The sequence below is a fragment of the Geotrypetes seraphini genome, chromosome 2 (assembly GCF_902459505.1).
Source record: "Geotrypetes seraphini chromosome 2, aGeoSer1.1, whole genome shotgun sequence".
Taxonomy (NCBI): Eukaryota; Metazoa; Chordata; class Amphibia; order Gymnophiona; family Dermophiidae; genus Geotrypetes; species Geotrypetes seraphini.
Window position 1 is genome coordinate 384534437 of NC_047085.1, and position 15030 is coordinate 384549466.

Sequence of the window (15030 nt, forward strand, 5' to 3'; positions counted from 1 at the left end):
TTGGACTCATTCAGTTTCATTTGTACAGATTGGGCCCAGGATTGGAGATTCGTTATACATGTGGATATGTTCTCAGCAAGGTTAAAGAGGTTCGAGTTGGTCTCGAGGAGGATGAGGATGTCATCAGCATAGGAGTAGAGAGTTTCTAGGGGGGATAGATGAAGGAGTTTCAGAGAGGACATGTAGATGTTGAAAAGGATAGGAGAGAGGGGTGAGCCTTGCGGGACTCCACATTTCGGCTTCCAGGGGGGTGATGAGTTACCGTTTGTGTTAACGGTGTAGGAGCGGAAGTGTAGGAATTTCGAGAACCAATCTAGGACTGTGGAGCTTATGCCTATTTCGGAGAGTTGAAAGATTAGGATATCGTGGTGGACGACATCGAAAGCTGCGGAGAGGTCGAATTGTAGGAGAACAGCGAATTTGTTGCAAGAATGGAGTTGTTGCACCTTAGAGATTAGTGAGGCCAAAAGAGATTCGGTGCTGAAGTTGGGTCTGAAGCCGAATTGGTGGGGTAGGAGAATAGAGAATCTTTCTAGGTAGGATGAGAGTTGGGTGGATATGATGGATTCCAATAACTTGGTTAGGAGAGGGATATTTGCTATTGGACGGTAATTTGATGGTATGGAGGGGTCAAGGTCGGCCTTTTTCAGTAGAGGGGTCAATAATATATGTCCCATGTCGGGGGAGAAAAGGCCCGATGTTAGGGCAGAGTTTATAAGTTCGGTGAGGGAAGCGATGGCCTGTGTGGAGATATTCTCGAGTAGATAGGAGGGGAAAGGATCCAAAGTGCATTTGCAAGTTTTTAGTTTGAGGCAGAGTTTGGAGACTTGCGATTCGGAAACAAGCTTGAAGACTGTCCAGGATCTGTCGGCAGGGATGGGGGTGGAGAGAGGTAAGGTAGGGTTGAGGTCAATAGAGGTCAGGGAATTGTAGGAGACTGTGGGTGGGAAGGAACATCTTAGGGTGGTAACCTTTTCATTAAATAAATTTGCAAGGGCATCGGCTGATAGAGACGGTGGGAGCAAGGATGGGTCTTTTTTTGTAGTTAGGGAGCGCCAGATGTTAAACAGCACACTGATCTGGTTGTTGGATCTAGAGATCTTTTCTCCGAAGAAGTTCTTCCTGGCTTTATTTAGTGTTACATAAGAACATAAGCATAAGCAATGCCTCTGCTGGGTCAGACCTGAGGTCCATCGTGCCCAGCAGTCCGCTCACGCGGCGGCCCAACAGGTCCAGGACCTGCGTAGTAATCCTCTATCTATACCCCTCTATCCCCTTTTCCAACAGGAAATTGTCCAATCCTTTCTTAAACCCCAGTACCGTACTCTGCCCTATTACATCCTCTGGAAGCACATTCCAGGTGTCCACCACTCGCTGAGTAAAGAAAAACTTCCTAGCATTTGTTTTGAATCTATTCCCTTCCAATTTTTCCGAATGCCCTCTTGTTCTAATATGTTTTGAAAATTTGAAGAATCTTTCTCTCTCTACTTTCTCTATGCCCTTCATGATCTTGTAGGTCTCTATCATGTCTCCTCTGAGTCTCCGCTTTTCCAGGGAGAAGAGCTCCAGCTTCTCCAATCTTTCAGTGTATGAAAGGTTTTCCATGCCCTTAATCATTCGTGTCGCTCTCCTCTGGACCCTCTCAAGTATTGCCATATCCTTCTTAAGGTACGGTGACCAATACTGAACACAGTACTCCAGGTGCGGGCGCACCATTGCCCGATACAACGGCAAGATGACTTCTTTTGTTCTGGTCGTAATACCATTTTTAATAATACCCAACATTCTGTTTGCCTTCTTCGCGGCTGCTGCGCATTGCGCCATTGACTTCATTGTTGTATCCACCAGTACACCCAAATCTCTTTCAAGGTTACTTCCCTCTAATACTAATCCCCCATTTGGTAGCTGAACATCGGGTTCTTTCTCCCTGTATGCATGACCTTGCATTTCCCTACATTGAATTTCATCTGCCATTTATTCGCCCACTCCTCCAGTTTGCTTAGGTCCCTTTGTAGGTCCTCACACTCTTCCGTAGTTCTAACCCTTCTACAGAGTTTAGTGTCATCCGCAAATTTTATAACTTCACATTTCGTCCCCGTTTCCAGGTCATTAATAAATACATTGAACAGCAGCGGTCCAAGTACAGACCCCTGCGGAACTCCGCTCGTGACTTTCCTCCAGCCCGAGTAGTGACCCTTCACTCCAACCCTCTGTCTCCTGCCTGCCTAACAGTGTTTGACCCATCTGTGTACGTCCCCTTCCACCCCGTGGTTCCACAGCTTCCTAAGTAACCGATCATGGGGTACCTTGTCAAAGGCCTTTTGGAAGTTGAATTGTAAAGTTTAATATTGACCCTCCAGGTCTGTCTATCAGAGGGGGATTTTGATTTTTTCCATTTGCGCTCCAAAGCGCGACATTTCTGTTTCAATTCTCTGTGAAGAGGTAAGTACCGGGGGGCCTTTCGGGGGTAGGAGATGGTTTTAGTGGATATTGGAGCAAGGGAGTGGTAGGTGGACTCGGAGAGGGCGGTCTAGTTGCGCCAATGGGATTCGGGGTCTGTAGGTCTAGGGTTGGAGGAGAGTTGGTTGAGGAATTTGGACCAGAATAGATTGCTCGAGGTTTTTTTGCGGAAGGTTATGGAATGAGAGGAGTGGGGTGGGGATTCAAGATGTGACATGAAGATGGGGAGGCAGGTAGTCCCTAAGAAGTGGTCAGACCAAGGGATTTGTTCCCAGCGAGTGTCGGCGGTTGAAGTTTTGAAGGCGGTAAGATCGAGGAAGGTGGTGAAGTCTAGAGTGTGCCCTTTTTTGTGGGTTGGAGATGGGGTGGGTGAGGGGAAGCCTAGGGAGGTAAGGATGTTGTTGAATTCAGTCGTGTCCTTGCTGTTGGTGTCGTCAAGGTGGAGATTGATATCACCAACGATCAGAAGTCTTTGAAATTTAAGGAAGGCGTTTGTTATGGTCTCGAAGACGAGATTAGAGGAATTGGTCCAAGGGGTAGGTGGGCGGTATAGTAACAGGATGCCCAGTGGGTGGGTGCAGACTCTAAGACATTTGCAATGAATGAGCTGGTGTCACTTGAAATTTTGTTAATGCAGAGTCTAGCAGTGTCTATGGGCTTAAATTGTTTCTCTTGTTTCAGCCACTGTGTAGCACATACTAAACCTTTGCTCCTGAGCAGGTCTTATTGCTTCAATATCTTCCTTGGCAATGAAGAAAAATTTGATCCCTGACCGACAGATTTATTGCAGAATTCAAATAGATCCCTTGGTGTCAAAATTTGGTTATTGAGAGGGCGTTGTAAGCTGGCATGGGCAGCTAAACACTTGACTGTTCCCCCAATCCCATCACATGGAGATTTGCCATGGCTGGTGCCAAAGATGTTTCACTCAGCAATAATTTGAAAATCAGTATCATGGCTGCAGAGATTAATGAAATTATTGAAGTTTTTATATTGTGCAGCAGAACCATCACTAAAGTAGTGAATATGGCTTAAGACAGGCAAGACTTCCTTCAGATGCAGAATAAGCTTCCTAAAAAATGCATGAACAGCAATAGTATCGTGACGCATGCATATACATAGGCTTTGGATATCAGGATTGCAGAAGCAGACAACGAAGGGGTATAATGTTGCTTGGCTATTTTCCCAGTGAAACCCCTGTAATGCATCCTGAACGATGAAGGAATAATTTTCAGCAAAGTCCATCAAAACAATAGCATGCCCCTCTGTTATATTTGCTTTCAGTTCCTTCAGATAAAGCACTTTGGTATTTGGAAATAAAATGTTGGCTGGCCAAATTAGAAATTTTTCTAATTAATTCAGAAGTGAAGTCCTCTATGGATAACTGCCGAGTTTCCAGTGTATCCCAATCAGTGTGAATCCACTGTTTAAATTCAATGATATCATCTGGATCTTGTTCACCAAAGAACTCAGTAAAATATTCCTCCAGAGGGATCTGCCCAGGACATTTCGTACCTTGTAGTCCTCTGGAACTGCAATTGCTGAAAGCATAAGTTTCACATTCTGGTGGATTGTGCAAACACTGACTAAAAGAGTCCCTGATGAACCGACTGTGACCACTACTTTGGCCGAAGCTCACAGAACTTTGAGAACCCAATTTCAGGCCCATGCTGACTGCGATAGGTGGTATACAGTTCCTTCAGATTGCATAATAGCAATCTTTTCTGCTTTTTCACCATTGATCCGAGCAGGGACATAATCTTTTTTGCCTGGGCATATTCTAGAGATTTCATCGTCTTCATAAAAATCCAGGACTTTCTGTGTAATCTGCTGTGCAAGCATTTTTCATCTCTTTGTTGCTGGAACAGTATGAATGCCACCCTGCTGTTTAGCTTCCTGGCCTTTTTAACCATTCTTATTGAAACGCCAAATTCCAAAGCAGTTTTCTCAATAGTCCAGTTGTGTGGAGCAAGAGTGAGAATTTGTATTTTCTCCCTATTACTAGATAATTCCAACTTCTACTTCAGTTCAGTCAATAGAAGGTCATAGTCAGAACACCTTTTACATTGGCTACTTTCTGGTTCTGCTTTGATATCAGCTGGAGTTAAGTCACCAATGTGTAATTTGGTCTGCAATTGCATTATGGGCTTCAGAGAGTTTGCGTGTAGCATAACTTAAGGAATTTTGCTTGCTAATCCGTTGAATCTTTAGAGGAGAGATTCTTAGTGGTGAAAAGCTAGCATTGAGGTTTTCAGATGCATTGGTAAGGTCATCACTGTCAGAATCAGACTTAGGGCTATTTAGATCTTGCAGTTTGACACGCAAGTCTTGCCTGCATCTTGGGCAAGCTTTTGGCCTGGTTTAAACTCGTGCTTTGTGATAGCTTTTAAATAATCAGCTGCAGGAAGATCAATTGGGCGTAGACTTTTGATATTACTGTGAATCTGTTTTCTGAACGGATTACAGCAGTTTTTCTGTAGAAATTCAAACTCCGTCAGAATCAAGGCTTCATGATGAGTATAGATATTAGATTCCACGGACAAATTTCGTCCAGAGCATCTTTTAAGTAATTCTTGGTCAGGCAAAGAGAAATCAGAAATAAGCTTCAAACAGCTTTCTCCAGAATAGAATGTAGATGGTTTCTGTCACTCAGAACTATCATAGATTCCAATACTGCAGGACTCTAGCATATTATTAGTCTCTATAAGATAAGTCACCTAAAAATACAGAATAAAAGTGAGGTGAAAAATATCAGTGTGAGAACACAATGAAAATAGAGCACAACAAGTTGTACATGTCAGCAAGTGCAGAGTAAGTTTCCAAAATCCACACAGGCATAGCTTAGTTAACTAGGGAAAGAACCAGGTGCTGCACAGAAAGAATAGACAGAAAGCATCACGCCAAAGGCAAGCTTTGTCAAATAATGAAGTCATATGGTGTTATAAGGTCATGATGAACCTTAAAGCCAGACTTGCTGATACAGCCACTGTGCTGTGATAGTTACAAGTCAGAACATGTTCAGAAAAGCTACATGTATCAGACATACTACTACAGCTATGTGTACATTCTTGTGAATCACATTATGATTATGCGTTTGGGCTTGCATGAAGTAAGTAGTTTATGCAAGCCAATGCATGTTTTGACTGTCATCTTGCAAAAGTGCACAGTAAGTTTGTCAAATGCTGAGCATAGTACGAGACAAGTACTTGTGGCTGGCAAAGCTTGGTTATGAGTTTTCAGATCAATATATGTCCACTGCACATTCACAATGAAGTGCCAATAACCCTTCAACATAACATATTTACACAAGCAAGTAATGTTTCAAGTTTATTAGGATTTTTTTTATATACCGCCTATCAAGGTTATCTAAGCGGTTTTTACAATCAGATACTCAAGCATTTTCCCTATCTGTCCCGGTGGGCTCACAATCTTTAAACCATCAATTCTCATCAAAGAATGATCAGTTCCAAGATGAAACAGGATAGCTTCTGTAGCAAAAAAACATGCTTTTTCAAATGATATACACCCCCCCAAAAAAAACCCAAAACAAAAAACTACACATTTAGAGATATTTGAATCTGAAAAACAGTGAAAATTTGCATAAATGCATAAAAGCCATATTTTTTGTATGGTCATATCTTCAGCTTCACTTGACTGTAAAAGCTCATATTGCAAATCTTGGAAGTACCTCATGGTACATGTCTGCTGGTAAAGTTGTACCCTCAGCTGACTTACCTACCAGCAGCAGTAAGGAGCCAAACTGCCAAAAATTTTCATTCGTAAATTTTTTTTGCCTACTTTGCTGACCTGTAGAAATGGAAGCACGTTCGCAAAAGATTTCAAACTTAGCACAGAAACTTGCCCCAAGGTGTTGTACCAAACTGCAAAATTTGAGACTCCTAGGTAGTTTCCTTCTTCTGCAGTGCTTAAGCAAATTTGGAGTTTTTGGTCACACGAGGCATGGGAGTGGATCAATTGCTTTTGTTCAACCACCCCTGATTCCTGACCAAATTGAGATAGATCCAAAAATTTTTGCAGAGTTTCATTTGAGATCCTAGATAAAACCTCCTAAAATTTGGTTGGATTTCTAGGGGGTCGAGCGTGGGTGGTTTTCAGTATTGCTCCACTTGACATGGAATGACCCTAGTGTGTTCCCACTGAGCCTTCCAGTTGGCTGAGCAGTGTGGAGGGGCGGAGTGCGCTCCCACGCCCGAAGGAATCCTCTGCTGCTCTGGCCTGGCACAGAAAGAAATAAAAATGGCAGTGCCAAAGGAAAATTTTAAATTGTGTAGCGTGTTCCCACAGAGCCTACCAACTAGTGCTGCCCGATTCAGGAAAAAAAATTTTGATTCGATTCAGCCTATTGAATTGGTTTTTCGATTTGATTCGATTTTCCTGCCCAATTGGGTGTTTCTTTGTTGTTGTTTTTTTTTTGTTTTGTTTTTTTTTTCAAACATCCTGGTGGGTTTATTTTATAGCCTCTTCACCCCCTTTGCCTTCTAACCACACTGGCGCTGTGGTGTAAACAAAATAAACAAACAAAAATTACTTTTCCTCTCTCTGTTAAATCCTAGCTCACGTTTGCAGTCTAACACCAGCTCTGGCAGGATACACGTTTCAAATCTGACATATTGTAATCACAAAACAGAAAATGAAATTAATTTTTCTACCTTTTGTTGTCTGATCATTATTCAGATCTTGTTGGTCCCAGGCTCTGGTTGTCTTCTAATAACTTGCTTGCCAGGGTCTCCTCCTTTCTTCTTTCTCTGTGCTAACCATTCATCTGCCATCCCTCTCCTCCCTTTCTGTTTCCCTTCCCTCTCCAGGAGGCCTGGCATTTTTCCTTTTTTTCGTCTCCCTCCACAGATCCACCTTTTCTTAACTACCCTTTCATCCAGCATCTATCCCCCCTTCCACCACCCCAGGGTCCATCATCTCTCCCTTTCTGTAACTTTCATTCCAAGGTCCATCATCTCTCTCCCTCTCCTCTATTTTCAGACCCATTATTTCTTCCCCCCCAAAGTCCGGCATATGCACGTCTCTTTGAACCCCTTTGAACCCCTTTGAACTCTTCTCTCCCTCCCTCCGTGTACTGAAGGCCTGTCTCCCCCACCCCGAGGGATTGTTCACTCCCCTGGCCTCCCCGCACTGGCGTTTACCTTAATGAAGCAGCCTGCAGCAAGATTGCGATGCCAGCGATCTTTGCACTGCTTCGGGGCAGTTTCCTCCGCCACGGTCCTGCCCCTCTTCTGATGTCAGAGGAGGGACGGGACTGCGGCGGAGGAAACAGCTCCGAAGCAGTGCAAAGATCGCTGGCATTGCGATCTTGCTGCAGGCTACTTCGTTAAGGTAAACGCCGGTGTGGGGAGGCCAAGGGGGGGGGGGGGAGTGAGATGCCGGGGGGTGGGGGAAGCGAGATGCCAGGGGGGGGGAAGCTGGATGCCACCGGGGGGGGGGGGGGAACCGGACAGCAGCACTAACCGGCTGAGGCTCCCCCCTCGCCTTCTAAAACAGGTGCGGCAGTGGCCGGCCAGCAAGAGCAGCGCTGCCGCTCCTGCTTTAGGGGGAGAGGGGGTAATTATTATGTAATTCGCTTAGTCTTAATAAGCGAACCATTAAATTCAAAATAATCTTGAAACTTGGAGGGTCACCCGAATCGGGAAGCCGATTTTTTTTTTGTTTATTTTGAATCGATTCGAATCGATTCACCTGAAGTGAACCGATTCGAATCGGGCAGCACTACTACCAACTAGCTCAGCGGCTGGAACGGCGTGTAGGGGCAGAGTGCGCTCCCCTGAGGGGATCCTCTGCTGCTCCGGCCCAGCACAGAAAGAAAGAAAAATGGCAGTGCCAAAGGAAAATTTTAAAATGTGTAGCGTGTTCCACCTGAGCTTTCCAACTGGCTGAGCGGCATGGAGGGGCGGCAGTGAGGAAGAGGGAGCTGGCACGAAGATAACACTGCATCGATCGCACTGCGGACTGTTGGTTGAAGAACACTGTCTCAAGTCCGATGCATGTGCTGGCCTGTGGTCTGGCAGGAAATGTCTACAGACGGTCAGCGGACCAGCGGTTGAAGAACACTGGTCTAGTCTGTATCGCTTGCTTTTCTGCCTCAAATATTTGGGTTCTAGGCCTGGAGTTCTTCTGTCAATCAGATGGCTAAATGGCAAGAAATCCAGTATGAGTAAGTGTATTCAGCCTCTGGCTCCTTTAAAATTCGTGCCAGTTGCACAAAGCAGGTTTTTTTTCCCCTCTATGGTTGTTTTCTGATTGCTTATGTTGAATTGTTCTAATTCTTGTTTTCTAAGTTACAGAGAAGAACAGACTTTGTTTATTGCATGCAGCTGGTTGGTAGAGGCAGTGCTGTGAATGGGCTGCTTGCGGCCGGCCCCACCTGGGCTTTTCTTCTGCCATACCATCTATCTACAGGATGTGAAGCAGCCCTTGCGGGGCTGGCTGCAAGCAACCCAGTCACAGCTTTGCCTCTGGCCGGCTGCCAGGGTTGGAAACCACTGGGCTATACCACTTTGTGCTTGTGATATCACTGGATGTTTTCATACTTCTCTGCTAGTTGGGGAGTATAACCTGATAATCTGTGGTAGACCAGTCCAGACTAAGGAAAGAAAATTAGAAGTTAAGACCAAATGTAACAATTAAAGGTATGGATAAACATTAGTACTGCATATACTTTAATATAAACTTAGATTTTGGACAAAAAAAATGGTCCAAAAAATGGGGGTCTCGGTTTATATTCAAGTCCTCCCCCTCTCAAACCCATCACAGGCCTCTCCCAGGATCTACCTTAAGCCCTGCTGATCCAGTAGTGAGCCAGGGCAATAGTGATCTTCTATGCAGTCTCTACTGAAAATGTCTGACACAAGTTTATTTGGCTTAATTATCTGCCTTTTTGTGAAGGTTCACCCAAAGTAGTTTACAATACATTGAATAGTAATCAAGTACATTCAAACCACGGTTTACGAGTGCACCGGTTTGTGAGTGTTTTGCAAGATGAGCAAAACATTTGCAAAATCGGCACCTCAGAAACCGAGCTTGTCTCGATTTACGAGCGGGGGCCCTTGATCTGGCATCCCCCACGCACCTACCCACCCAAACACATTGGCTTATTCCCATCTGGTACCAGCACCAATGCACAGGACATGCCGGTGCCCGAAAATCTGCTGTCTTCTTTTTGCTGGGCCTTGAGCATCTGCGCATGCTCAAGGCCTTCTAGTCTCACTCTCTCCGAGATTTCTCAGATCCGAGAATCTTGGAGAGAGTGAGGCTAGAGAGCCTTAAGCATGCACAGATGCTCAAGGCCCAGCAAAAGGAAGACAACAGATCTTCGGGCACCGGCATGTCCTGTGCGTTGGTGCCGGTGCCAGATGGGAGAAAGCCAATGTGTTTGGGTGTGTGGGGGATGCTAGACCATGGGGGGGGGGGGGGGCGATGCGAGTGGGGGGGATGCCGGAACGCTGAGGGGGGATGTGGAGCAGCGCCGGTGGCCTCGGGGGGGGGGGGGGGGTTAATGTGGAGCAGTGCCGCTGGCCTCGGGGGTGGGGGTGGGTGAGAACATATCAAGTGCATTTCCTTTAGTTCCTATGGGGAAACTTGCTTTGGTTTACGAGCATGCTTCTGGAACGAATTATGCTCGTAAACCAAGGTTCCACTACTACTCTTAAGTACTCTCACTATCTGTCCTGGCAGGATCACAATCTAATTATGGTACCTGTCTCAAGGAGCTGGGATTGACCTGTAACCACTAGGCCACCCCTCTACTCTACTCCACAGTAGCCTAAGACTGCTGTGAGTTTGGTTTGTATTTGAATCAACCTACCCACCCCCCTTTTTTTTGGGGGGGGGGAGTTACCTCAAAATTTTATTTGAATGGATTTATATTCAAATATATATGGTAAGTAGTTGTATTATGTATTACTTCAATTTTCCTCTAACAAGCTCATTGAATTTTCAGTCTTCTGCAGTTCCAGAATCTCAGAGTATAATCACAAGAGAAGATGACTCTCACTCAGCAACAACCAGCCAGGGATATGTTTTACCCGAAGGGAAAATCATGCCTAATACTGTTTTTGTTGGTGGAATTGATATAAGGGTGAGTGATTTTAAATTGTCCTGCATACATCTGTTTGTAAGTTGTGCTCTCAAGATACTTAAATAGAAGTTTTTCTGTTTCAGATGGATGAAATGGAAATAGGGGATTTCTTTGCACGATTTGGTGCAGTGAAAGAAGTTAAAATAATCACTGATAGAACTGGTGTATCTAAAGGGTGAGTAGAATAAAAACAATTGACAATTTAATAGAAATATAAGCATAATATGCTAAGAGAAAATCTTCCCTTATTTCAATAAAATGTAGCAAATTTTAGAATGATGAATTTAGATCAGTAATTTATTTGTATCATTGTTCATTTTTACTGACATGCCCAATATTTGAAATTGAGTTGTGCACCTAGAACTGGCGTGTCCAACTTATTGACCCACAGGCCAGTCAGTACCTGGTCCAACTGCTGCTATCCAGTCCACACTTGACTGCATCAAAATTGCACAACTGTAGCTTCCCAGCTATGATTCTAGCTCTCCCAAGCTTGAGTAGGGCAGTGCAGAAAGTTGGGAGCTCTTGTGAGGCTCCTAACTGCTGGAACAAAACCCAATCTTATTGTAGTTTACCCTTAGTCCTTCTGTGCCATGTTAGTCCATTTTGTCTTTGTATCTGATATTATCCCAGGACAAGCAGGCAGGTATTCTCACTAGTGGGTGATGTCATCCGACAGAGCCCCGATACGGACATCTTGAAAGCATGTCTTGCTTGAAGAAACTTAGAAGTTTCGAGATGCCCGCACCGCGCATGCGCCAGTGCCTTCCCGCCCGATGTACCGGGCGTGTCTCCTCAGTTCTTTTCTTTCCGCGGAGCTGAGAAGTTATCTTCAATCTGCGCTGACTGAATTTCAGTTTTTCTTTGCCTTCTTTAACCCGCGTTTTGGTTTATTTCTTTGAATTCACTTTACTTTACTTTATTTAAAAAAAAAAAAAGTTCAAAATTATTTCTTCCGGCGGTTCGGCCGGCCCGGCCTCGTGGCTGCGGCCTACCTCTTTCGACATTGCAGCGTCGATTTTCCGGCCTATGTCACGGCCAATCACCGGTTTTAAAAAGTGCAGCAAGTGCCAGCGTGCGATTTCGTTGACGGACCCGCATCGACGCTGCCTCCAGTGTCTTGGTCCGGACCACATTCCGAAATCGTGCAGGCCTTGTTCCACGCTCACTGCGCGCTCGTTCAAGCAGCGTTGCTTACTTTGGGAGTCGATGTTCAAGATGGAGACTGCCAAGGATCTGTCTGCTTCTACATCTGCTGAGGTTTCGCCAGTCCGCTCGAAACCTGCATCGACGACTTCCGCATCCAGCATCGTGAAGCCAGCATCGTTTACACCGGCTGCGGCTTCCAGTTCCGCTGCGGCGCCTGCCTCTGTCTCTTCGGTTCAGGTACCGCCTTCCACTGTCCCTCCCGTGGTCATCAAGGTGCCCAAAGCTACTAAGCAGAAGCACTTGGCCGCGAAGGAGCGCGAAGACCGTGCAGGAGGACCCCCTTTCGGTGCGGATCCCTCCATATCGGCTTCGCTTCGATCCCTGCTGGAAGCTCAGTTTGTCGAGCTTATGCAAACTATGGGACCCCGGCTTATCGCCAACATTCAGGGTGAAGTCCGAGCACCGGTCCCTGAGGGCGGTCCGCCCCCTCCCCCTCGCCGTTCGATCTCGCTGCTCGACGAGGGGGATCGGCGGAGGGCGGCGGATGCCTCCAGGAGGGCTTCCCTTCCTGATATGCCACCTTTAGAGCCCATTACTCCTCCACGGCAACAGGGCGCTGGGACGGTCCCTGATATTCGGAGTCCTGGGCATACTGCATCGCAGGAAGAGTTCTTCCGCACTCCATACCAGACTTGGGTGGCGCTGCGTGAGTCCGCGTCCTTGCCACCTCTGCGATCCACCGCTTCGAGCCCCATCCATTCCTTAGAGGCTTCGGGGGATCGTGCGATGCACAGAAGTTCTCGCTCCCCATCCCGGCACCGGGAGGGGCATCGTTCTCGTCATTCATCTCGACACTCCTCACGTCATTCGGAAGTGTCCCCACAGAAAAAGATGCAACGTTTGGGATACTCATCGTCCGATGTTTCCCAACCGGAGGGACCAGAGTATGAGGAACCATCTACCTCTTATTCTCCATGCCGGTCTCAGCTCTCCCTAGACCCGGAGGCTTCCACTTCGTCTAGTCCGTCTCGGCGGCCGGCCTTGGCGGACCAATTGTCTTTCTCATCTTTTCTCCGACAGATGGCGGATGACTTAGATGTGACTTTGGATACTGGATCTAAATATTCTAAAGAGTATTTGGATACGATGCATTTGCCTCACCCTCCGGCGGAGACTCTTCGGCTTCCTTTGCATAAATTGCTGGACCAGACTTTCATGCGCTGTTTTGAGACACCGTATTCTATCCCTGCGGTTCCCAGTAAGCTGGATGCTCGATACCGCATCGTTCACCACAAGGGGTTTGAGGGAGCTCAACTTTCTCATCAGTCTCTTCTGGTCGAGTCTTCTCTCAAGCGTTCTCACCCTTCCCAGGTCTACGCTTCTGTGCCTCCGGGCAGGGAGGGGAGAACGATGGACAAGTTTGGTAGACGAGTTTACCAAAATTCGATGATGGCGACTCGAGTGCTCAATTACAATTTTTTCTTCTCTTCCTATTTGGATTTCTTCTTGCCGGTCCTCCGCAAGTTCGTCCCTTTCATCGATGCTGAAGCTCGTTTCCAGTTTGAGGAGGTGGTGGCAACCCTGTCCCAGTTGCGGCTGCAGCTGATGCAATCCTCCTACGATGCCTTCGAGCTCTCGGCACGTGCTGCGGCCTGCTCAGTCGCCATGCGTCGCCTGGCCTGGCTTCGCACTATTGATATGGATCCGAACCTCCAAGACAGATTGGCTAATGTGCCTTGTGCGGGAGCGGATCTATTCAATGAGTCTATCGAGACTGTCACTAAAAAGCTTTCGGACCACGAGAAGTCTTTTCAATCCATTCTGCGTCCTAAGCCTAAGCCTCAACAGTCTCGTCCATCTAGACCGCCTCAAATCTACCAGAGGCGTTATCAACCCAGACAGGCTCCCCTAGCGAGACAGCCTGCGAAGAGGCAGCCTCCACAGAAGTCTCAGCAGAAGCCTCAGATGCCGGCTGCACCCAAGGCCACTCAGCCCTTTTGACTCTCTTCCAGGGAGCATAACCGACGTTCTGTCTTCCCTTGTTTTTCCCATCGGGGGTCGACTCCACCATTTTTATCATCAATGGGAGTCGATCACCTCGGACCTTTGGGTCCTTACCATCGTAAGAGAGGGATACTCTCTTCATTTCCAACGGGTCCCCCCGGACCACCCTCCAAGAGAGTATCCTTCCAACTCGATGCAGACCGCTCTTCTTCTACAGGAGGCGCAGGCTCTGCTTCGGCTTCGAGCCGTCGAGCCGGTGCCAGTAGATCAGCAAAACCAGGGGTTCTACTCCCGGTATTTCTTGGTTCCGAAGAAGACGGGCGATCTGCGTCCCATTTTGGACCTTCGAGTCCTCCACAAGTTTTTGGTCAAGGAGCGGTTCCGCATGCTGACCCTTGCCTCTCTCTACCCCCTACTCGAGCAGAACGATTGGTTATGCTCTCTGGATCTCAAGGAGGCCTACACTCACATCCCGATACATCCGGCCTCCCGCAAGTTTCTCAGATTTCGGGTGGGACATCTACATCTGCAGTATCGAGTGCTTCCATTCGGCCTTTCCTCGTCTCCCAGAGTCTTCACGAAGTGTCTGGTGGTGGTGGCCGCTGCACTCCGGAACATGGGTCTCCAGGTATTTCCTTACCTCGACGACTGGCTCATCAAGGCACCGTCGGCTCCAGAGGTCATTTCGGCGACCTTGACTACAATTTCTTTTCTGCAGAGTCTGGGCTTCGAGATCAACTTCCCCAAATCACATCTTCAGCCCACTCAGTCTCTCCCCTTTATCGGGGCTGTTCTGGATACCATTCAACTTCGAGCATTCCTTCCTCCTCAACGCATGGATGCTCTCCTTCTACTCTGCCAGTCGGTGTCTTCTCGCCCGTCCATTTCGGCGAGACACATGATGGTCCTCTTGGGCCACATGGCCTCTACAGTTCATGTGACGCCTTTTGCCAGACTACATCTCAGAATTCCTCAATGGACCCTGGCATCTCAGTGGACTCAGGTGTCCGACCCGTTGTCCCGTCACATTGTCGTCACTCCTGCTCTACGGCAGTCTCTTCTCTGGTGGATGACCTCTTCGAATCTATCCAGAGGTTTGCTGTTTCACTCTCTTCCCCATCAGAAAGTTCTCACGACCGATTCATCGAACTATGCCTGGGGGGCCCACCTGGATGGTCTGCGAACCCAGGGGTTCTGGACCACTACGGAACGACTCCATCAAATCAATCTTCTGGAGCTCAGGGCCATCTTCAATGCTCTCCAAGCTTTTCAGCATCTCCTTCACGACATGGTGGTCCTTATTCGCACAG

The 15030-nt window shown here is 47.1% G+C and overlaps 1 protein-coding gene across 6 annotated transcripts in view; it reads left to right on the forward strand.

The window, feature by feature from the left end:
• DAZL (deleted in azoospermia like) overlaps positions 1-15030 on the forward strand; it is a 322370-nt gene that overhangs the window by 44895 nt on the left and 262445 nt on the right. For all 6 annotated transcript variants that reach the window (XM_033930705.1, XM_033930704.1, XM_033930708.1 and 3 more), the window contains exons 2-3: positions 10430-10567; positions 10651-10742. In XM_033930705.1, coding sequence (XP_033786596.1) covers positions 10430-10567; positions 10651-10742 — 230 coding nt within the window. The remainder of the gene's footprint in view (positions 1-10429; positions 10568-10650; positions 10743-15030) is intronic.